The sequence below is a fragment of the Tympanuchus pallidicinctus genome, unplaced genomic scaffold (assembly GCF_026119805.1).
Source record: "Tympanuchus pallidicinctus isolate F22 unplaced genomic scaffold, pur_lepc_1.0 scaffold15, whole genome shotgun sequence".
Taxonomy (NCBI): Eukaryota; Metazoa; Chordata; class Aves; order Galliformes; family Phasianidae; genus Tympanuchus; species Tympanuchus pallidicinctus.
The window spans coordinates 35,786,391-35,810,127 of record NW_026294669.1 but is presented as its reverse complement, the minus strand read 5'-3'; the positions used below and the strand labels follow the sequence as shown (position 1 = coordinate 35,810,127).

The window sequence follows — 23,737 nt, the reverse complement described above, 5'->3', positions numbered from 1 at the left end:
CCACTCTCTGTGTTTTGGTTTCAGCTTAATCCTTTTTTAGATGCTGAGAAAACAAACTGCCGTATGGGGTTTTTTTTTTTTTCCCCCCCTGATCTTGGACTCATCAAATGCCACTGCAGACCTCTTTCCAGGACAACAAACCCTGAACCATCTAATTATGGATCGGTCTCTCATTCCAAGCATCGCATGCTCAGAAGGCTTTCTGATGCGCTGCACAGATTTTTTCAAACCGCTGACCTTTGCAGAGTGCCCTTGGCTGTGCCAGCAGAGAGCACGCTGGCAGCTTGAAGATGTTTTGTCTGGCATTTGAGCAGAACTGAAAACTTACTGCTGGTGGGAACAGATGAGAGGGCAGAAAATGCAGCGTGTGCCGAGGCTCGCTTCATGTGTCTGACGGTGAACGGTGGTGGCACTGTGTCCTTCTCTGCTAGGAGGTGATGCAGATGGGGAAAGCTCTGGACTGAGCACGGATTGGGCAGTAGCCCCACAGCAGCAGTGCTTGGTGGCTGCAGGAGCCCTTTGCTAATTGCGCTGCCCTGCAGATGAGCAGGCGGCTCTGTGCAGACTGCCACAACTCCCCCCAGGTAGAGCGATGGGAGGAAAACACCCACAGCTTCAGGAGACAATAGCTGAGCAGAGGGAGCTGGGGTGATGTGTGTGAAGGATGTGTGATTTGTGATGCTGGAGGCTTACAGGCAAAAATAGCATCATTTATAATAGTAAAAGCAACGACTTGTGTGCTACGCCTTTGCATTCTGCCAGTCTGTAATGAATGGAGGAGTAGTTTGCTTACAGATGACAAGGAGGAATGAATAAGCACTTAAAATCTCAGCGCTGAAGAAACACTGTTTTTGTTCTGGCCTCCGAGAGAGCCACAGCCTCACAGCCCCTTTCCTCACTTTAAATCAAAGCACCATGAAGGAGACAGCCTTCATTTCATGCATCCCTCGCTCTCTGTGCGGAGCTCTCTGCTCTGTTCTCAGCCTGCTGGGGCTCTTGGTACAGAGATGGTCGTGTGCTGAGCTTTTGGGGAGGATTCCTTTGCTGACAGCTTTCCCCTCCTCAGCTGAGGAGATGCTTAAGGAAGGCTCTGCTGCTTTGAGCTCCTTCCCCAGCTGGAAGCATCCCATTGGGATGGACTTCAGGTGCTGCACTGTGAGTTCGTGTTTGCAGTGGGGGTTTCTTTGGAGGAGGAGTGCTGTGGGTTCATCCCCCTGCTCTGTGAAGCTGTCTCTCCTTTGGCTATCAGATGGTCACCCTCGTGCTGTGCAATGGCTTCCCCTCAGAGTGTGGAGCGTGAATGTTGCACAGCAGCAAAAGCTGCATCCGTTCTGGGCTTTGCAGTTAGAAATGGCTGGCACAGATGCAGCTCTCCTCACTGACATGTTGTGGTGAGAACTGGTTGACCCTTTTTAAAGAACTGTTTTGGAGTCCCAATAGAATGTTTTTACCCCAATTACAATGTTGCCTGACTACTGAGCAGGCAGGCTGACCTTGGGCTACACAGCCAACCACCATAATTGCTTCTATCTGTAGTAAAGCTATTGCAGCTCCATTGTTTTAGACGTGCAGTGTGACCCTGACGTAGAATTTGCTTGTCTTGTTGTGAAATTAATACTCTTAATTGGTGCGTAATGATGGACCTGTTACGACACGGCCAGAAGTGTTTCTTTCACCTGCAAAATATCCTTTTTTCCTGCTGCGTTTCCCAGTGCCAGCAGCAGGTACCTGTTAGGGATAGACTTCCTAACAACTGCAGTCTTACGGGATGGTTTTGTATTTTCCTGCCATGACTAACACTTCCAGCATTTCTGGTGGCATCTGCACACCACATAATGTAAACACGTGCAGATTTGTGCAAGAATAAGATGAGGGGAAAAGCCAATTACTTGACCTTTTGGAATCGGAAGATTTAATCGGAAAAGATTAGGCTGATATCTGTGAATGCTTTTATTATTTTCCTATTTGGCTCTGACTTGAACAGCACAAGCCTCCTGCTCTGAGAGCTCCCATCAGCAGGGAGCCCTGGCAGATGTTTCCCAGCCAAAAATCACGGTGTCTCAGCTGGAGTTGGCCTTCAGTGAAGCTGCCAGGCCCATCATAAAGCTTGTTGATGCGTGGGCAGGCTGACCGTGTCTCTCTTTCACTGTCCTGCTTTTAGGACCTGGGAAGCAAAACGGGGAGGCCAAGTGAAATACAGAGCAATTCTTGCCATTAGCTTTTGATGGCCCAAATGCTCTGCCTGTGAATGAACGTGTGCAAAAATGCACCTTAAAAAAGGTGAAATGGTTGAATCATGTGTTCAGCACGAAGGCTGGAGGCGATTTGCAGTTGGTGTCTCTTGCTGCACATTGTGACTGTGGAGAACACGTAGTGGATGTGATTTTCTGTGAATGTGGGATTTATGAATGAGTCAGGATTGCTCCAGAGAAAAGCATCCTGCAGGGGAGCACAGGTTGCCAGTCCCTGTGGGTCAGCACAAGCTACGTGTAGAAGGCAATGCAACACTATGGAACGCTGCGGCATGAAGGGTTTTAATTCCTGCGTGTTGTGTTTGAGGGGAGGATTCATTCTATCTTTGCTGTGAGGGTGGTGAGACACTCACTGAGATTGCCCAGGGTGCCCTGTCCCTGGAGGCATTCGGGATCGGGCTGTGAGCAACCTGGTCCAGAGGGAGGTGTCCCTGCCTACAGCAGGGGGGTTGGGACTAGATGATCCTAAAGGTCCCTTCCAAACCAAACCATTCCATGCTTCTGTAACTGTGGGAATAAAATCACATTGGGGTCCGTGATTTGGAAGCACTAGAGGTGGTAGAATACGTAACTGTATATTAACTCTGTAATTCCATTATCATGTCCTGTATCTGAAATGCAGTACACTAGAATGCAAATGTTTTGTTGCATCTTTCGGTGCTGGCAAAGGAAGCATGTGCAGGCACGTTCTGGGAAGAAATCTCATCTCTTCTGATGCAGCACACTGCACGTTTTGTGTCATGAAATAAGGCTGAAACATCACTGGTATGTGAGAATCACCTGCATTCAGCTGAATCAGCTGCAGAAGAGGTGCCGCATGGCTGCCTGAATTGATGCAGAGGAAGGATGTGTTGACTCAGAAGAAGGTATACCATGTGCCTAAGGTCAGCAAATACATGTCTGATTTTGAAGGTTACGTATTTACTGCATGCCCTTAAGACCATGAATCACCATGACAGCAGAAATTACTTAGAAGCACCGGTTAGAGGAGAAAATACCCTACGTGTATTTATGTTGGTAGATGGCTGTGTGCACACATAGTGTATCTATCTGTCTCTAAAGCTTTGCAGACCAAAAATAAGAGAAGGAGGTGATGCACATGGTGCAGAGATGCTTTTTTTGGTAGATAATAGTAACGTGATGGGGCAAAGTGGAATTCATTTGCATCAGTAAACTTGTGAAACAGTTATGTGAGCAAATTACCTGGGTGTAAACTTGTGTGTTCCTTGCGGCTTATTCCTATAAACATTCGTCTGCACAACTGTGAGGGCAGTGACATGCAGATTAACCTTTCTGAACTGAGTTGTGAAATGGGATCTTTTCTATATGGATTTAAGCACCCGTCCCTGCTCCCCAGATCAGGCTTACTTTTGCCTTTAGAAACTTCTCTTTGCCTTCGGTGCCTCTGCCTGCTTCGCGCACAGCTGTGTGTGTGTGTGCCATCGCTGACATTTTTGTGAGCAAGAATGTAAACACCAAATCCACACAAGACTTGCAGAAGAACTCGGCAAATCTAGTGCATCATCTGTTTGTTATGTAATCTGATATAATGGCAGCAAAATAGAAACCAGATGTCAAGGCAGAGCAATTACGATTTTTCATCTGCCGCTATTACAGTAAATGCACTCGGAATGCTTTCCCCCCTGAACGTGGAGTTTTATTTGTTGGGGGACTGGGAAAGTGCTGCAGGGGACTTGAGAGCTCTCTGTGTGATTCTTGCTTAAAGACTTTGTTATTCTGCACTGATGCTCTTTCATGTAATTAAGGTCTGTGTGCTGCTCCAGCTCTGCTGGCTGGGGTACTTCTGACTCGAATCAAGCTGGGTGGAACTGCACAGTCCAAGGACACCACCTCTGTGTCCAGCTGTGTAGGCTGTATGGTCAAGTTGCAGGCTTACTCTAAATTTAGCATTCAAAACGAAGCTGCTTTATTTATCGTGGCTGATTAAGCATTGTAATGAAATCCTGCCCAAACAGGTTTGGTGCTGACCTTCCATGGATTCTTGAGCTGAGGAGACATCTAGGAGGGGAGCGGATGGAAGCTGCGGTCAGCACGCTGTCTCAAATTCACCGTGAGACCAGGGGGATAGAAGGGAAAATAGATCATCACTGATCCTTGCTTTTGGTGAAATGGATTCTTCCTCCCGTGGTCTACCTGTGAGGTTTATCTCTGCTGTTTTGCATTAAATAAGGTGATCCCTTGGCACCTATCTTCATATGCACCTTCACAAGTTGAGGCACACATAACATCTCACAGAGTGCGAGCTGAATTGAATTCATCTGTTTTCCCCTCTTGTTTTTTTTAACCTCCTTGTTGCTGTTATTGCTGAAGATTTATTCTCTTCCCTTCTCTCCTGCTCTGCCTGGTTAAGCTCGGGGGACAGCAGCCCTGCTCTGCTGCTGGAGTTGGTGCATGGGGAGGTTGGAGGTGGAGGCTGGAAGTGCAGATCTCGTGTGTGCACTGGGCGTTCTGGCTGCTTCCTGCAGGCTGGGATTGACGCCGCTGATGTATGGTTCCTCTCAGTGCTCTGTTCCACCGACAGCTGTGGAGTTTGTTATGGATGAAGCTTTCATGTCCCTACGAGTAAAAATCTTTTTATTTTGCATTGACGGCTTTTTGCTGGGTGGCTGCCGCTCAGCGTACCTTCAATGCAAGCAGGCCTTTATTTTCTGTCTCTCTGTAATGAATAATAAGTCAGAAATCTTTCATGAAGCTTCTATCTTCATTTATCTGTGTTCCTCAGATAACTTTAAGAGACTCTTAAATCAGTTGCTTGTTCCAGCCGAGGGAAGTGCTGGCCGTGAATTAAAGATTCTTCCTTCTTTTAAACAGCAAGTTTCTGCTTTTTAAACGCAGCAAAGCAGAAGGATATGAGATCAATGTGAACTCTTACTGCCAGTCTCTGCAAATAGCATCCAATCCTCCCCACTTCACTCAAGGATGAGATGGAAAGTGGACGAGAGCACCTGGAAAGGAGTTCATTACATATGATTACTGCTGAAATCTCTGCTAATGCCAAGTAACGACTTCTGCCCATTCCTGTAATGAACTGCCATTAGGAACACAAGAGTGGAGTCTTCTCAATTCTGCAAAACCAGATGCAAGATGGGTTTTCTTCCTTTCTGGGCAGAAGGCTGGCAATCTTGCGTGTTGCTGGATGGTGGCAAATGATCTTGGGAAGGTGAGACTGGTACCACGTGAAGCAGCAATCAGTGAGCCTTGGTGATGAATGCTGTGCCTGGCTTGCTGAGGAGTGAGGGAGCTTCGCTTCAGTTCCAGTACTGCACAGAAATGCACACTGGAGCTTCATCCTGTTGGACCTGTACTGAGTGTATCATGTATGGAACATGCTGAGCTTCAGGAAGCTTCTGTGTGGGATGCAGATAGGAAAAAAAATATTTCCTCCTGTAATTTGAATCTGATCTGATTATTTAGATTCAACCTTACGATATTAATTTGCAGTCTTTTCTCTCCTCTTCTCTGGCCGGTGGCTTCCTGTTGTCTCCAGCATCCTGGCGGATGGACGGAGGGGCCATTCCAAGTGCTGCCTCTAGGCACTGTGTGCTGGGCAGGATGCTGCTCCTCTGCTGAGCCTGCTGCCACGGGCACGAGACTGCATATGTCTCCTGCCTCACCTGTGCCTATGCTTTTTCTTGCTCTGCACTGCCTCTCATGTTACTGAAATCAGGCACTGCACGAGCGACCTTAAAACCATAGAAACGTGTCCTGACCGCGCTGGCCTGAGAGAAATGACCTTTTTTCTTTCCAACGTAAGTTAGCGGGGATTTACAAGGGGGAGCACTTTCAAAAGAAAACGAGTCAATCCAGTGGCTGCTGGGCTCGATTTCTGTGCTGCGGCTCTGTCGTGTCGGTTGTGACCACGCTCTGTGACCTTCCTTCTCAGCCAAGGGAACCTGGTTGTCCCCAGAAAGCACTCTGTTCCAAACTATGAGCAGTAGGTGGTCACGTGCAGCCAGGGGCTCCTACTATAAAAGCAGCACTTCTGTGCAAAGCGACCTTCAGAATGGCTGCGAACGTTCGCCGTGTTATTTATAACCTGTCTGGGTAAATTTCCAATACAAATGTGAGTGCCAATCTGATGTGTAACGCTTTCCCAAATCCTTATCTTCTGCTTTCTAGTGCAGTGACACATCAGATGGAACAGCTAGTTTCAGGGCTGGGTACAGCTCCACTTTCATGTGTGCAGAACCAGAGGGAATTAAAGACTTCAGCCCCGTTACATCATTACATAGAATTTTTTAAGAGGTTTTCTGAAGACTTGTTTTAATGACTTTTTTGTTTAGCTTCTTTTAAAGAAAAACCACTCCAGGGTTTAAAAATACACGAATGTACTTTGATTAGGTTGTTCTGGCACTGACGTCAGCGTGTGACATTTATCTGTGTACGGATTTGTCGTGCTGTTGACTAAGGCTGTATTTACACAAGTGGGAATATTTTTGTCCGTTGCGAGGACAGTGGGGAACATCTCAGCTCAAACGGTGGCCTTGCCCTTAGCGTTCGTGGAGCTTGGCTCTCTCTCCTACTGCTTGATTCTTACACTGGGATAGCGGAGTGATTTTTTTTCATGTGTTGATGCTGTCGCAAGGGTGCTGGGCACCATTGGGAGGAGAAGCAGGCAGGTAGGATGCTGCTGAGCTTGCAGGCGTGGAGAGGTGTAAAGTGAGGCATGAGCCTGCACTGGCCATAAATACATGCCTTCAGTAATAAATGGGTAGTGGATATGCTACAAACAGCAGAAAATAGGTGAGATGTACATAAAAGGTGGGAGCGGTGTCAGACGAGCGTGGTTTTGAGCGTAGCGTCAAAATGTGTTTGTCAACCATTTACCTGTTCAGGTTGTATTATAGTAGCTGCTGCCATTTGTTTTGATTTCTAGTTTGAATTACTGACAAGCTCTTCATTTGGCAAATATCACTTGGGTGTGCAGCTGCTGGAGCATCTCAGAGCCTCCTCCATCTTCTCAGAGTAATGCTTATGGTTCCCCAAGTCCCACTGCTGTGAAGCAGCAGAGGTAGCTAAGCAGTTTTCTGTAAGCACTCCTTGTAAATCAGTTTGCTGGAGCGTGGGGTTTCCCTAAAGCAGGTTCTGGATGGTATGTATGTTTCAAGAAACTGAAATCCAAGGGCAGAAAGGTTGCTCCTCCACCTTTCTGTGCAAATCCCAGTCAGAGCTGGGTACAGTTCTCAGGCTTTTGGCTGTAAGCTGCAGTGGCACGGAGCAGCACCGAGAGCAGGAATTACGCCTTTGTGGTATGAGGTGCTGCAGCTGCTGAGGATGGTACCATAGGGATGGCATTGCTATGGGAGTAAAGCCCCACTCTTTTTCCAGTCATTCAGAAAGCAGAGGGCTGCTGCTGTGGGTCGACGTAGCAGTTCAGATGGAATAAAGGATTGGTCTGTGAATGCTGCAGCAGTATGGGGCCAGGTGTGCGTGCACTTAAGACTAAATGGGTGGTGCTGTTTGAATGCAGCACTCAGCCTGTGTTTCCATGCTTGGTTCTTCCATTCTTACTATTCTTTGATTAGAAAGGCAGCTTGCTGGTACTCAGATCCCTTTGGAAATAGTTTTGACCAAAGGATGAGGAGAGGAGAAGGAGGTTGGTAGACTCCTGAGACGTGAGCAGGTGCAGATGATCCTTTGGATGGTCCTTTCTCACACAGTGAATTTCTTTCTGAGGAGCTTAGAAGAATCTCACTGATGAGCTCAATACATGATCCTTCCAGCAAAGCAGGCTGTTGTTGTTTTTTTATTATTCTTGAAAGATGTGAGGATTCAAATTATTTGCCATTGGAAGCAAGAGGAATTGAGCTCAGTTTCTGCCTTGATTTTTTTTACTTACTGGTTTGTTTCCTGCATGCACTCACGCAAGCAGAAGTAGCTCATGGAGAAGAGTTATTGAGGCTACTGTGAAAATGATGCTGCTTCATAAAATTGACTTGACAGTCTTTAAATGCTGAAATGCTTTACCTGGTCAACTCTGCAGCTGCAAGACATCATCCTATGGTCTCTAAATAAAGATGCTTTAAAATCATAAGGCTATAAGAAAGAAGCCACTCCGTGGTGTTGAGCTGAAAACGCAGCACTGCTGGAAGGCTACTGCCTTGCAAAGTTGATTTATGATCTCTTACTCATGCGGAACATAGCACAGCTGAAGTACCAGTGCAAGTTAAGCAGAATGCTGGATGGGTTCATGTCCAGGTGGAGCCTGAAATCAGCTGGGACTGTGTTGATGAGCAAGCTCCTGGGAACGAGGGGTTCTGAGATGGTCCTTAAGCAACCTGTTTGGGTCTAAACAGCAGAAAAACTCTCACACTGAAACGCCCAACAATAAGATTATGTTTTCAGGCAAATTGCAAGTAATTGGATCAAACAAGCTGAAGAAAGTTCACCTTGCAGCTTGATTATTTTTCACCCTCAGTACTGGTCTTTTACTTAGGTCGGCATCTACGGGAAAGTTTCAGCTTCTGCTACAAGTGTTAAAGCTTCTGCTGTTACAGTACCTGATGAACAAACAGCCAGTGACAGAGGATTGAATTCCAGGTACTAAAACAGTCTGTTGTCATGCTCAGTTTACCTCATGACCACACACTTAACCAAGAGCTTTTAGCTAAAGAGACATTATGTGTTGTAAGCATGGCTTCAGCTGCCTTGCAGAGCTCCTGGTGCATTCCTCACTCAGGGCTGGGCCAGTTCTCCAAGGATGCAGCTTTGTCCGATGCACCCAACAGAGGATGAGGGCTTTGCAGGCCTGAATGCTGGGATTTTCATCTGGAGATGGGAGAAACTTAACTGTATGCATAAAGAAAAGGCGTTGGCATTATTTGGGCTTGCATATGTGTCTTTTGCTTATGGATTTGATCTGTACTGTGGCAACAGGTACCAGTGGTGGTGAGTCTTGAAGTTGCTTGATGATTATGAAGGTGCACTTTGCATCTTTATATTGACTTTTAACTTGTCACTGACACCAAGATAATAAGCATGGCACAGAGTCCAGCAGATCATTTCATATTTGTCCAAAGGCAGCTGCTATTTTCTGAAGTTCTGTGATCTGGAAAAAAAAGAGCTCGGAAGAGCTGCTGACCTGTGTCGGCTGTTCTGAGGAGAGGTGTTGCCTTCATTCCTTCTATCCCTTCTCCCCAAAAATCTAATTTCCACTGTCTCACCTGAATCTCAATGAAGGTTGTAAGGGTAGTCCATGGGATGTTGGTTTGGGGGTTCTATGCAGACTTACAGTGGGGAAGCTGAAGATGCTGGAACCATGAGTTCTGGCTGGCTTTTAGGGATCCATGGTACCCATACCCTCCATCTTTCAGCTGGGGACTGTTTTACCTTGTGGGGCATTCTCTGATTTGTGTTGAAAGAGTGCATTGGAGTGAGGTAGGTGGCAATGCTGTTTTAGAAGACAACGTGACTAGATCTCTGACCGGTGCTGTCTTCAGCTTTTCTGCCATCCTGCATCTGATGTTTCTTTTCTTGAAGATATAATGCATTGCCATGTGCACAGTCCTTGCATTTAGACACATCTTACTCTGAGCATTCATGGAGTGCAGATGTTCATAAAACAGACATTCATGTCTTGAGAGCTCCGCTCGCCTGTGGTGAATGGGAAGCCTTCCCAGGTAAGCTAGAGAACCGCTGCAGTCGGTTCCTGAATAAATGAACTTTTCAGCACGTTGGGAAGGGAGTGGGGGAGGCACCTCCTCACTGTGATGGATGCAGAGAGTGCCTTCCAACGCCAGAGCAAGCTGTCCTCCCTGCTGCTGAGCTCCGTGAGCAGTGGGAGCTCTGTGGAGCGCGTACTTGGAGGAGGAATAGAACAGTCTGTGTGTATTGAAGCAGCATCGCTGGCTAATGGGGCTTTCATGAAAAACAGGAACTCTGCTGCTGTTAAATATCTGCACATACATATATGCATCTTCCAAGGGGAAGCAGGCACCTTGTGTCTGTGTGCTGTTTGCCTTTGGTGGTATATGCAGGGATGGCACAGGTTCAACAGAATGGCTCCATTACACAAATACTTTGTTTGTTATAAGCTAGGGCGACAGGCTAACTTGAACTTGCTCTCTTTAAATGCAAAGGAGAATAAAGTACATGCTGGTCACGTGTTGTGCAGATGTGGGCTGTGATGGGAGAAGTGGCTCTGAGGCTGCAAGAAAGTGTAATATCTTTGGTCGGTGTATGGCTCTTTTCATGCAAAGAGGAAGAGGGATAATTGATGTTCAGATTTGCTCTTTAAGTACAAGTTCTTCTTCAAGAACGGGTTGCCCAAGGAGGCTGTGGATGCCCCATCCCTGCAGGCATTCAAGGCCAGGCTGGATGTGGCTCTGGGCAGCCTGGGCTGCTGGTTGGTGACCCTGCACACAGCAGGGGATTGGAAATGGATGAGCACTGTGCTCCTTTTCAGCCCAGGCCATTCTGTGATTCTGAGCAGGCCTGCTGGTTTAATGCTGGCTGGTTACTTGAGATCTGGGTTTTAAAGCAAATGTTCTGATGAGAAACTTGCAGACCCTGAGAGGAAGGTCTGAGCTATGCAAAGGGTGGCACAGGACAGGCAGCTGTGTATGTGCTTAGCACTGAGTGAATACTCCTGCTTAAAGACTGGAAATCCTGATCTGGAAAATAGAGAAACAAACTTCTAGAAGCAGAGCTGAAAGTTGCTGTCCAGAGGTTGTGTTTGTTATGATCCCCTCTGCTTTGCAATGGATGCTTGCCTTCCGCAAAGCGGAGTGGAGTGTCCTGCTGGTGGAATGGAGCAGAACCTGAGGGGAGGAGCAGGCAGAGGGTATTCCTGAGTGCATTGTCCAGCTCGGTTTCGGTTACAACAGAGCTGTAGAGCATATTGCTTAACAGGCTGCTCTTTAGGTAAGCATTGATTTTGCAATGCACAACTAGCAAAATTAAGCTGGGTAAATCACTGATGGGAAAACAAAGATTTTCTTTCTTTCTTTTTTTTCCCAGTGGCTTCTATCTGTGGATGAAAGTGAGTTTCAGACCCCTGAGCTCTAAATATATGCTAACCACGTTCTCTTCTTCAAGCTGTAATTAAATTTTAAAATGGAGGAATGAGAAATTTGCATGCAGGGGACTGTCCTTGCACCATAAAGTTAAAATGCAGCCATTGGGTCCTTCTCTGATGGAGCTCTGATAGCTTGATTGACTCAAAAGACACAAGGTGTGCACTGGCTGATGCCAGATAGAAGAAGGCACTCAAACACGTGTTTAACAGCTCACTTGTTGCATCTCTGCCTGTTCAGAGCAGCTTTCAAGCCCTTGTTTGCTGTGATACCATCACTGGGGAGCAGCAGCAGCAGCTCAGGCCTATGTGTGCCAGAGGAGATGCCCCCAGGATGAGGAGCAGGAACTCTTTCTTGGAGCTGTGATGCAGAGCTCCGTGTCAAGCCTGGTGAGATAGATAGGCGTAGAAAGGTTTTGCTCCCCTCTAAGGGGGTGGAGAAGGAAGCACATCTCTCAGCATTTCTTCTCACTGGAGTCACTGGTGTCAGCTGTAGGTGTTCCAGCAGAGAACACAAGCCCTCAGCACGCTGAGCTGTTTGTCACGTACCTTTGACCACCTCACCCACTGATCTCTGCCCGTGCACGGCTATTCCTGGAGCTCCCAGCCATCACCAGCACTCTCTGTCTCCGGCGGCGGTTCCTCTTCTCATTGCCAATGGGAATTTTTTTTGCTGTCTTGAACAAATGAACCACTTCTCCTGACATTTGGGGTTGCTTCTGTACAAGGCTGTTGAGGCAGAGTGGTTGGCAGCCCTGCAGAGTGCAGACGATGATCCTGCCCTACAGCACTGAGAAGAGAGAGGTCTGCAGCTTTGTATGCACTGCGCTGTGCCTGCTTCCAGGGCATGTTGTAGCTGTGTCCTCTATGCAGAGATGCAGAAAGGTAAGGGTATGTGCAGAAAATAACGCTCTGTTGACACATAGGTAATGGCTTTAAGAGAAGTAGGACTGTCTTTTTGGGAAGTGGAATCTAGATAGAAGTTTGCTATAAGAATTCCAGAAGATCTGTGCAGATATTTTCAAACTGGGATTTCCAGCAACTCAAAGTGGGAATACTGGCTTGGTGCTCTGTTTAAGATGCAGGAGAACAGTGTGGGAAGAGATTAGTGCTGTCCTGTTCCTGGATGCAGCTGCTCGTGACAGCCTCACAGCTGTATTTCTGCACATCTTCACAAAGCTCACCTAGAGTTCCAAGCCACAGACCTTGCAGCTGCTAACAGCTCTGCTGCCTGATGGCAGCTGCTGTATTGACAAGCACGTTTCTATCAGGGGAGATGCTGGGGGAGTGGAAATGAGCAAGAAACAACTGTTTATGTAATCCATGCTCTATAGATCAGTGATGGCGAAAACAAATCATTTACGTGTCTGGTGCTGCTGCACCTTGGGCTGTGCATGGCTGCGATCAGCAGCGTTGCAGGGAAAGCAACCCAAGTGACCACCTCTGTGCTCTGCAAGATTGGGCACGGGCTGGGAGCTGATCCTTGAAGGGAGAGCGGTTCCCACAGTGGCACAGGACTTGCTGCTCGCATTCACTTCTTAAATAACACCTCCTTCCTTTTCCTTCCCCTAATTGCCAAATAGATCATCTTTATTTCTCAAATACCTATCAGCCAGAGCTCCCAGGGGATTCCTGTAGCTGATGGTTCCTCGTGCATCTAGAAAACTCTTACCATTCTGTGTTACTCAGAGCTGGTGACTTGCATGACTGAAGCTGCACGTGTGAAAAGCATGCTTGAGGTCAAATCCAGAGTCGTATATAGACATGGCAGTCACTTAACAAGCTTGCATCAAATGAATTTGTTGACAGACATGCAAAAAATAAACTAGTACGAGGAGTTCCAGCTGCGAGGAGCAAAGAGGAATCGAGGTATTGCAGCCTTGAGCCGCGGCATTGATGGCCATCCCTGATTTTTTTTTATTGCTTCATCCTATTTTTCTGCATAGCCTGGTAACTCATTACACAGACAGCAGGGCTTTCTTTTTCCTCAGTCACACTGTGAGCGTTTACAGCCAGATGAAGATACTGGCAGCTGTGTCAAGGCCTCTGCGTGCGCTCGCTTCCAGTAAAGGAGAATGCTTTATTTCCCGTACTTGGGATTTGGGGAGCTCTTAGGTGAGCATTTCCATTGGATTGGGAAGTCCAGGGAGGTTCTGTGCTGCAGGTTCAATTGCCTGCATTCTTCCCTTCCCAGTAGGAGTCTGGGGATTTAGGGAAAACAAGCTTCCTTGCTGCGGCTGTTATTTAGTATTTCTCCCATCTAAAGTCGAGGTTCTCTAACCTCAGAGAAAGGAGATCAAACAATCTGTTGCAGGTTTTGATTTCTTTTTTCAGAATCCTGGAAGGCACTCCAACACCAATTGTGCTTTACATTTCTGAAACAACCTGCTTCTGCTTTGGATTTGGTGGTTTGTAGCTATTGATGGGAAGCTCTTCCTGAGGTATAAGCACAGACCTTTGTCGCTGTGTCTCTTCCATCCATCACCTGATCTGCTGTTCTCACGTGGCTCTGAGTGCCCCTCATTCTGCTCAATGTGTTCTCACTAATTCCTAGCATTAATACAGGAAAGTTGAGGAGTGAACACCCTAAAAAAGACCTGCCCTCTGAACGCACCTCTCACAGTTATGTAGCACCCTATTTAGTGACTTTGGGTTGCAGATGTGTCCGTTATTCACAAGCAGTGAAGCCCTATCGTTCCAAACAAGCATCAGTAAAACCTCCAACCACGTTATTCTCCACATTGCTGTAGTTTGCTGTCTTTTTATTTTATTTAACAGTTGAGATTGGAAAAAGGGGCAGGTCCTTAGAGAGGAAGGTAGGTTATTACTGTACAAGATTTAAAAACAGGAAAAGTTCTGCTAGAAATGAAACCTTTTTGAAATAAACAGGGCAGCTCTTTTTCCCACTTGTCAACTTGTTACTGTAATCTGTTTGCTGATTGCAAGCTGTTTTGGGTTGTGAATGGTGCTTTTGGAGCCTGCTGCAGAGTGCATAGAAGCGCTCTCCTGATAGGGGCGCTGGGATGCTGGTCCTGTCTGGAAAGCTGTGCTGGGAGGGCTGGAAGGCATGGTGTTCTTCAACTGTGTTACACAGTTCTGCTGTGAGCCTTCAAGAACAGCTCAAATTCAGGAGGAATAATCTCAGACTGCACTGTGTCATTTCTTGTATCAGTTAGAAGCTGCTCTGCTATGGTGCTGGGGGTCCTAATAGGCTCTGGCTCCTCAAAGGGAGCCCAAGGTACCACCGAGCCTCTGAAAAGTCTTTAGAAAGAGCCACTGGGCAAAGGAGAAGAGAAATGGTGTGATAATAACCGCTTGGATTTGGAATGCCACTGGGGGTGATACTGTGTGTAAGTTGTGTTTCAGACTGGGGGTGCCCAACAGGATTGCTTTCAAGCTATAGGTCATAATTTTTGTGATAAAGCAACACATCCTTCCTCCTATGGCAGTTATTTTCCACAGTAGTTAATCCTGATTGTGAAAAATCCACAGTGGTGGATGTACGAAGCATAAAACTTCCAATGTGCAGTGTTATGGAGAAGTGACATACAAGGAGGTGATGGAATTGCTTTGAAATAGAGTTTTTTGGTCTCCTTTTACAAGATGTCAACGGATGCTTACACGTGCTTCACAGCAGGGAAAAATGCTTTGTTTTTAATTTTAGCCCCGCTAATAAACTCTTGTCATGGATGTCAGAGAAGAAGAAAGAAAATTTCTAGAGCTGACTGTAGGTCGTCATTAAAGCCGATTCGCTGCACTAAGCCAAAAACAACACAAGCTTCAGTTTCTGGACTTCCTAAATATATTAGTCACACTGATGTTTGCTTAAGCCCTGGCCCCAGGAGCTATAGAAACGTCCTGCGGGGACCATATTGGAAAGCACTGATGTGTTCTTGTCTGTCACCTTGTCCTGCCTCGTGCGGCGTGCTGCTGCCGCCCTCTCCTCTATTTGAAGAGAACACGCTTTGGCTTCCAGCTGCTGACACTTGCAGACAGCTGCTTGTAGCATCCTGCTGAAAATCCCTTCCTCTCTTCCCTCAGCCAGTGCAACAAGAGGCAATCTGTTGTTTGGAGAGCACAGCTGAAGGCGCAGCCTGCCAGGTTCTTGGGCAGCAGTGTGACAGGACACAAATCCTGCCGTGGCTGCACGGGCGCTCCGTGGTCAGCTCGTAGCAAATGGGAACTCAATGCTACTTGTAAAACAAACAAACAAAAAAAAAAACAAAACAAAAACCAACCATAACATCTTGCAGTCAATCAGATTACTTACTAAAAAGCAGAGCGTAGATGGGAGGGCCCTAAATTTAAAGCTACCAGTTCTGAGGCTGTGGGAACTCTGGTGAAGCGGTTGCTCCAGCGCTGTTTTCCCACAGCACCTCTTTACCTGCAGCTGTACTTACTGAGGGGTCGCTGGAAATGCATGAGCTCAGAAGGTTTTCAGGCACCACTTGTTTCTAGCAGCTTGTAATACCTGGAATCTCGAGGCTGTTCAGCTCTGGTGGCTGTGTGTTTGACAGAGTGCTTAAAGCCAACGTGGGACCGCATGTGTTTATACCGAGAAACAGCGCGTCAGATTAGCTTCTTAATTTCCTTTGCAGCGTTGTGCTGCTGTGCTTCATCAGCTAATTTCAATTAGGGTTTTGTGCTTTAGGTTGCGTTTGTTTTTAAATGATGACTAAACCAGAAACTGAGGAGGGCTGGCCACTTCAGTGTCGCGGTGCTAAATGTGCTGTAATTCTCTCTTTCTTGATGTTTGTCCTTCTGACAAATTGTCTTCTGAGTTCCTGCTCCCCTTTCCCTATTTCCATCTCGGTGAGTAGATCTGTTGGACCTGTGTGGGTGGGAAGGCTTCTTTAGGCTGGTCCCAGCTGTGCTAATGGAGATGTCAGAATGCAGTGCCGTTGTATGGGAGCTGTTGAGTCACAGCCTGAAGCACTGATCGAGCACCTGGGGAAAGGACTGGGTCAGCCCTGGGAGCACAGGTGAAGGCAATTCAGCTGTGTGACCAGAAGGGATGGAGCCTGACTGCACCTCTCAGACCTCGTTTAAGAGCTGACTGCTTTTGCATGCTCTTCCACCAGTCCGGTCACTCAATCACAGAAGGAGATGAGGTTGGTCAGGCAAGACCTGCCTTTCATGAACCTATGCTGGCTGGGCCTGATCCCCTGGTCATCCCATACGTGCCATGTGATTGCACTCAAGATGATCTGCTCTGTGACCATTCCTGGCACGCAGCTCAGGCTGATGGTCATGTAGTTCCCTGGACCTTCCTGATGACCCTATCCTGTGTATTCACATGGAGGAAGGGAAAAGGAGAAGGATGCAAAAATGTCTACCATAAAGGAAAAAGGGAGTAGTCTGCAACCGGCAATGGAAAGGTCAGAATGCACGGCTGGCACTGTGGCAACTGTGTCCAACTGGGGTGTGGTTATGGGCTATCCCTGAGCTCTGCTTGGATTATGCCTTTGCTCTGTTCACTGTATAAATATTCCCTGCCAAGCTGCAGGGAAGCGCAGCAAAATGGCTCTTGCACACACTATGCTTGGAGATTTATTATGATGCTTTCTGTTACCTAGGAAAATCCAAAACGTGTCCTAGAGGGGAGTAGGGGGACTAAAAATGACGTTATGGAAGAGGTCTGTGTTCGGCTCAGCCTCTCACGGTACGTGCTGAGCATTTGAGTGCATCAGCAAGTTTGTCCACATGCTGTTTTTATGCGAGCGTTACGGTCTGACAACTATGAATCACCCGCTCAGCTCTTGATTTGCGTCAATCAAACCACATTTAAGAGAAGCTTTGTTCGCTGTTGGGATCACAAGACCCAGGCGAGTGTGTGAGCGATGGCTTCAATTCTTTGGAATGGAGGCTCAACGGTGGGTGCTCGGGCTCTGGGGACGGAGCTGAGGTTGCGGTGGGAGATGGAGAGCTGCCATTCTCTCCTACTGATGTGCTGGGTGAGCTCCAAACTGTCAGTTTGGGCTTAAATTGGAGACACTTATGTACCCAGGTTTCTCTGTGTGTGGTGGGTTGTTTGTTTGGTTTTGTTTTTTTCCCCCAAGGTTACTCTTCAGTGTTTTCTCAAAAAGGATATAGATTTGTCTTTACATTCAGTTGTTTGTAAGATCAGAAGGGCTTCAATGAAGCTGAGCTTGTTAGAATCACCTTTCCGCATCTCCAGACATGGGAGTCCTTTCTTCCAGAATTCTCTCTACTTTTGGGCAGTGACTCTGTGCTTCCTGACCTAGAAACTGGGACTGCAGCAGGACTGTGAGCCAGGCGATGTCAGCACCGGAGCAGAGCTCCCACCTTGAAGCAATTTGCGAGCCCAGAAATAAATCTGTACGACAAGCTCAGCCATGGGGTGGGAGACAACTTGGTGCCACTGATGTGCAGGAACCCTTTTGCAGAGGGGCTGGAAAAAAGAACAGTCTGGATCCGGGAGTTTTCTCTGCCCTTCACTTAAGAGTGCTGCTGTGCCCTGCTAGAGGTCTATCCAGCAGTTAGCAGGCTGCTCCCAGAAATACACCGAGTGAGTTTGTTCCCTTTGCAGCCCCCTTGATGAAGGTACGCCTTCGAAGTGAGACGCACTGAGGTCTGTGCTATCTTGTTTCATGAAGCTTCGGTTCTCTTCCTTGGCTTAACCCCCTGCTATCTTTTCTGCCCTTGCAGATGAGAGCAGCCATTTTCTCCCAGCCTTTAGAATCCATGTGTGAGGTCCGCTGCTCCTCTCTGGCTCTGATCATCCCTCTATAAGTGCACTCTGCTTCCTTGTTTCCTCAACCCACCCGACCCAGTTCATCCTCAGACCTCTTTCTCTCCCCATGCTTGCAGCTCATTGAAGCCTTTTCTCCTCCTTCCCGTCCCCCTCTGGCACCGGTCCTTGTGCTCATCAAAACATTGATCTCATGGGCTGTAAGCTTGCCAGCATAATAAGGCCACTGCTCTTCCAAACACTTTTTTTTCCCCTCTTACAAACGGAGAGACAATATTTTTTTCTTCATTGGATTTGTTCTCGCTGTTTTTTAGAATGAAATTAGAGGATTAATTCCCGCTTTCCTTCTGACAGCCATGGAAAAGAGCTAATTTCCCAGTGTCAGAATGCTGATCCTGATCTCATTCAGTTCCCAAAGAAAGTGATAAAATAACTATAGGAATAAATTGCTGTAGCAGATGCAGCATATGGGCGTATGGCAGTCTATTAATTACTCATACTCTACCCAACTTTTTAAATAAATCAACAAATGTTGATAAAACACTAGAGAGCAGGCGGTGTTTTTTCTCTGCATTTGACTCATCTGGACTTGTAAATATTAACTTTTAGCTGGTTTTAACTGTCCTGTTTTTGGACAGCCTTGGTGCCTCCCTGTGGAGATAAACACCAGGACCTGCTTGCTTCTTCCTTTGGGCTTGGGGATGGTATTGGCTGCCTGTAGAGGGAAAGAAGATGACTGATAAAAAGTAATTAGCAAATGCTGAGAGCTGCTGGTAAGCAGTTTATTTTAACCAACTCCAACCTCCGCCCTGAAACAAAACAAAAAACAAAAAACACAACAAAAAACCCCAAACAAACCAACAACCCACAAACATTAAAAAACAGCAACAACAAAAATCGAAACATTTCTAAATGCTTTTACTTTCATCCTGCTTTCTCAGTTCATTACATCATGTATTTATGGCATAGCAGCTCTTAGCATCTGTACAATTACTTGAAGGCAGGTAGGAAACAGTCTTAAACTTTGCAGTGCTCTCCTGTTCCTAACCACTGTCATATTTTTCTTAAGCACTGACCACCCCCATCCCTGCTCAGTGTTCTGACGCCGGTGGATTTAACATGGGCCAAAGAATTGATCATGGTGGTGGCGGAGGGCCGTTCCATGCATTTACTGATGCTTGTGGATTATATGACTGTGAAACTGGTTGGTTGTTTTTTTTCCTCTTTGTATTCTGTGAATAGAGACAGAAGGAGTGACGTCCTTTGTGCAGTGAGCAGCCCAAAGCTGAACATGGTACTCAAGGTGTGGCCTTATCAGTGCCATCTACAAGGGGACGATGACTTCTCGTCCTGCTGGCTGCACTATTGGTTTTATTTGATTGAAGGTACATGGGAGGAGATGTTTGGGGCGTGTGTGGGAACCGTATCTTTCCTTATTGAGGTTTTTAAGTGAAAACTTCCTGTTTTGCTATGCTAAAGGAGCAGAACTTTAAGAAGAAATCTTGGTCATCTGTGTTTTATCACAGATAACCACGTGCAGACAAAGCTTCTGTGTAGCAGAGCTTTTTGTATAAGAACACTGGATAAATTGCAGTGGGTCCAGGAGCTCTTTGGGAAGGTGCCACAATCTGGCAGTTGTTTCACCTGGTGCACACATGGATTCCTTTTAGTTGGAAATGCCCTTGGCCTATCAGTCTGGCTGAGACAGCCCCTCTTTGGGTCCCTTCTGAGTTCTCATGCGGGTTGTTGCGGATGCCCAGCAGCTGTGTGGTTGGTCACAGCGCTCTCATCAGTGCTCTCACTGACACTTGGCCACCTGTCCTTGCCTCTAATAAAGCCCAAGCACACCGCTCCACACCAGGGAGTACTTGGTAAGGTGCCTAGGGTGATGCTGCCATTAGGAGGGTATTTCCAGAGCTGGAAAGATCAGCGGTCATCAGCTGCAGTGACTGAATTGTTTTTAAGCACCTTTTGAACTTTGACTTATGAATAACTGCATTTCGAAATTAGCAAATGGCTGCACTTAAGGCTAATGAGTGAGTTAAAGTGGAGGTGCCACAAAAGGCTTTGAAGAAGCCGAGGCTGTTCTTGGACTTGGAAAAGGGAAAGCTTACAAAAACAGCATCGTGCAGGCTTGTTTTTATAAGGCTGCATGTGACCAGCTTGACGATCCATCTCCAAATTTCTTATACCAACAGAAGCTTTGAAATGTTGGAAGAATGCAGGTCTTACCCAGCAGCTGCTTTCTGATGGAGTGGGTTGTGATCCGGCCCGCAAGTCCAGCAGCACGAGGGAGGGATTGCCCCAGCAGGGGCCAAATGCAAAGGGGAGATGCAGTCAGTTTTGGCACCTTTGTGCCTCGTCTCCGTTTGGAGCTGTATCCGAAGCGAGCCGAGAAAGTAGGAGGGGAAATATTTCCATCCTGAACTAAAGGAAAGCTCTTGGTTGTAATTCAGTGGAAATTCAAGTTAATCTTTCTATTCGCTTGAGTTCAGTGGAAATTATTAAATCCTCCAGGATATTGTTATGCTGTAGCTGCAGTTAGAAGATTTTTGGGATGTTTTTTCGCTGCTTCTCCACCTTTCTGAGTGCTTGGGTGGCTCGGCAGTGTTTGAGCAACGAAAGGATCTTCTGTTGTGCGTGTGTTGTTTTATTTTAAACTCTTTGTAAATAGCACTCCTGGGCTCAGACCTGTCAATATGAAGTAAACACAAAATCCACCAGGCAGTGCCACCTGTTTTATGGTGTTTTACTGGTGAAATTAGGTTTTATGAGATAACTACGTAGCTTTTACGTGCTGGCGGCATAGAAACTGATGTCCTTCCAGCACTGAGTCCTGAGCTCTTTGATATCCCTGTGGATTCTTCACTCAGAAGGCGGTGAGGAGCTGGCACTGCTGCTCAGAGCTGTGTGCCCCATCCCTGGAGGTGCTCAGGGTCAGGCTGGATGGAGCCCTGGGCAGCCTGGTCTGCGGGGACCTTTGACAACCCTGTAGTAAAAAAGGTTTGCAGTGGGATTGCTGTCATTCTGGGTTGGAATGTTTTTTGTCACACGTGGTGAGTGCGTGGTGCTGTGTGCCTGGTGGAGGCTGGCTGTGCCTATGGAAGGCTGAGCTGCGGTGCTGCAGCACCAGATGAGTGCTGTGCCTCCTTAAAAGGGGAAATGCCCCCACTGCAGGTAAACAAGAGCCTGTTTGATTGATCTGTGTGTTTCCAAACTGTGCGTTCAAAGTCCTTCTTTCTCTTATGTATAGAATCTCCTTTGAGGACAGATAATAGCACCCTGTGAGTTAAAAAAAACACACACACATATCGTAAGGCATTTACAATGGTCCTGTGTCCTCCAGGACAGCAGGAGCTTGCTGGGCACACTCATGGAGCATCACAGCTCCACCAGAGCTCCAGCCTTTCACCCCACAAACCCACTCTGCAGTGTTTCCCCTCATCTTCTGTATCTGTTTGTGTGTCTGTGCAAGCTGGAGACCAAATGAGCCCTGACAAAGTCACACGTGAAGCTTTTGGCTTTGGGGATTGCTGCTATGCAATGCAGGCTTTATATGTGTGTGTCTTTGATTCTCTGTTTGCCTCCTAACTCAAGTAAAGTGCTTGTCTTCAAAGGGAGCAAACCACTCGCTTTCCAGCATTGATAAGCAAAGTGATTGCCTCACAGCCTGGGAATAACATCCAAAATAATGGAGCTGTGTGCTTTTTTAGTCTGCTTTAATCATTAACACGGCTTAATTGCAGGCATTCTCTTAAGGACTGACAATGAATCATACATCAGGGTTTAACTGCAGCCCAACTTTCTAAATTCTCCTGCCTTCCAGCTCCTTGCATGAGTTCATTGCCTGCTGTGGAGGAGCTGTGACTTAAACTCCTGCACTTTGCAACCTTACTCACATTTACTACATTGCACGTAGCACCTGATGAGCCTCATTCATTAGGAGCTGCTTGGCACGTGGGGCTGATGCATGATATTCTAGTAGAAAATGGGCTCAGGACACTTGAATAGAATGCAACTTCTGGAAACTTCACCTCTCAAACTGAGCACTGCTTTGCATGGAACTGCTTTCCTTGGGATCTCAAGGCTCCCATGTAAGGGCCGGCAGCTTTGTTCCAGACCACGTACACTGCAACATGAGGTGCTGCTTTGATTAGAAAGAAAATGAACGTGTATTTTTGGGGCTGGTTTTTAACTCTTCCACTGTCACAGATTGTCCAGAGAGGTGGAGACACCCAAGGTCAGGCTGTATGTGCTCTGAGCACCTGATGGAGCTGTGGGTGTCCTTGTGCATTGCAGGGAGTTGGGCCTTCACAGGTCCCTGCCGACTCAAAAGATTCAATGATTCCATGATTCAAACACCACCTCTATGGGTTTAAGTCTGCGGTGGCTTAGGCTGAGTGTGGGGATGCTACCGGAGAAATGCTGGTGGTGAGCAAGCTGGTGGCCCCAAGCAGCACTGTCAGGGTGTGTTTCTAGCTGGCTCTGCTCATTTCCCATTTCCTGACTGTCTCACACTGCAAAGTTCTTCCCAGCACTCGGCCCTGCTGAGGCACTGAGCTGTCTCCTCTGCAGTCAGCTATCAATTTCTTTTCTCTCTCTTTACCTTTCTGCAGGATTTTTGTGCCTGACACTGGTCAATAGGTTTTATTGATGGGGACGAGATGAACAGACTGCATTTCAGTAGTTTAGGAATAATTGCTGAAAACACAGGCGAGTATTTCTGATTTTGTACAAAGGTGCTCTACGTGTACCATGCCATGTACAGTGCTGGTAATGAGATGTTGCAGAACTTCTGGGGAATGAGAAGAAATTGTGTGGGTGTTAGAAAGGATGCTTTGCAGGATGCTTTGCAGGATGGTAAAACTCCAAGTGAAGTGGCATGTCTGGATATGGGGATGTGTGGGAAGATGCTTGGGGATGCTGCTTAACCCATCTCTGTTAACATATCCCATCTCTTCCTCATTATGCCATTTATTTGCAGTAATCAACATGCTAAAGACTAAAGGATATTAAAAAGGCTTTAACAGTCAATTAGTAAGATTACTGGCCAAGAGGATTTCTCCCCTAACGAGAGAAGTCTGTCATGCCATAAATTCTATTTCGTGTTCTTAGTAGGGTTTCTGGATGTGGGTGCTTTAGGACCAAGGAGACCTGGTTTGGGTGATGCTTTGGTAGCCAAGCCCAAGGGTAAGGATTGTGCATGTAAAAAGGGTGACTGTGCCTGGAAATGGAGCTGGGGATCTGGTTCTGCAGTCCTGTGCAGGTAAAGTCAGTGAGGCTGTGCCCACAAGTCCTGTGCTGGGGGGAGAGAGGGAGGGAGGGTCTCTGTTTTAGTAAAACCAGGCAGGCCTGCTCAGTAAATATGGCATCTGCAGAACAAAAGAAAAGCAGCATGAGAAGTGTCCGACCAGGTGCCTTCTGTGTGTGGTTTGTATATTTTTTTTGTTTGAATTACAATTGCTGGTCTTATCACTATTTTCATTCTGAAATTGGAGAGCTGTTTGCATTACCCTGAACACTGACTACTGAAGCATCTTCATTTTGTGTGGGCAGACGTGGAGATCTGTTTTCCATCTTTCAGAAGATTCCAGCCTGTGAGGTTGCTTTCTTCATTCGCTTCTCCCTTGTTTACAGGGGTATTTGCAAACTGCTACACAAACAGTGCGTGTTTTGCCCTAGGAAACAGCAGCAGTCCAGTCACCATTCCAGAAATTCCTCTCGGTTCATTTTTCTCTG

The 23,737-nt window shown here is 46.9% G+C and overlaps 1 protein-coding gene across 8 annotated transcripts in view; it reads left to right on the top strand.

The window, feature by feature from the left end:
* Nucleotides 1–23,737, top strand: part of HDAC4 (histone deacetylase 4) — a 219,139-nt gene that overhangs the window by 38,096 nt on the left and 157,306 nt on the right. For 3 of the 8 annotated variants that reach the window (XM_052675247.1, XM_052675249.1, XM_052675246.1), the window contains exon 1: nucleotides 11,787–12,171. The exons of 2 other annotated variants lie outside the window; for them this stretch is intronic. In XM_052675247.1, coding sequence (XP_052531207.1) covers nucleotides 12,105–12,171 — 67 coding nt within the window. In that variant the 5' untranslated portion in view covers nucleotides 11,787–12,104. Of the gene's footprint in view, nucleotides 1–11,784; nucleotides 12,172–23,737 lie in introns of those variants that run through there. 3 more of the 8 variants (XM_052675250.1, XM_052675248.1, XM_052675255.1) reach the window with 2 other exon arrangements.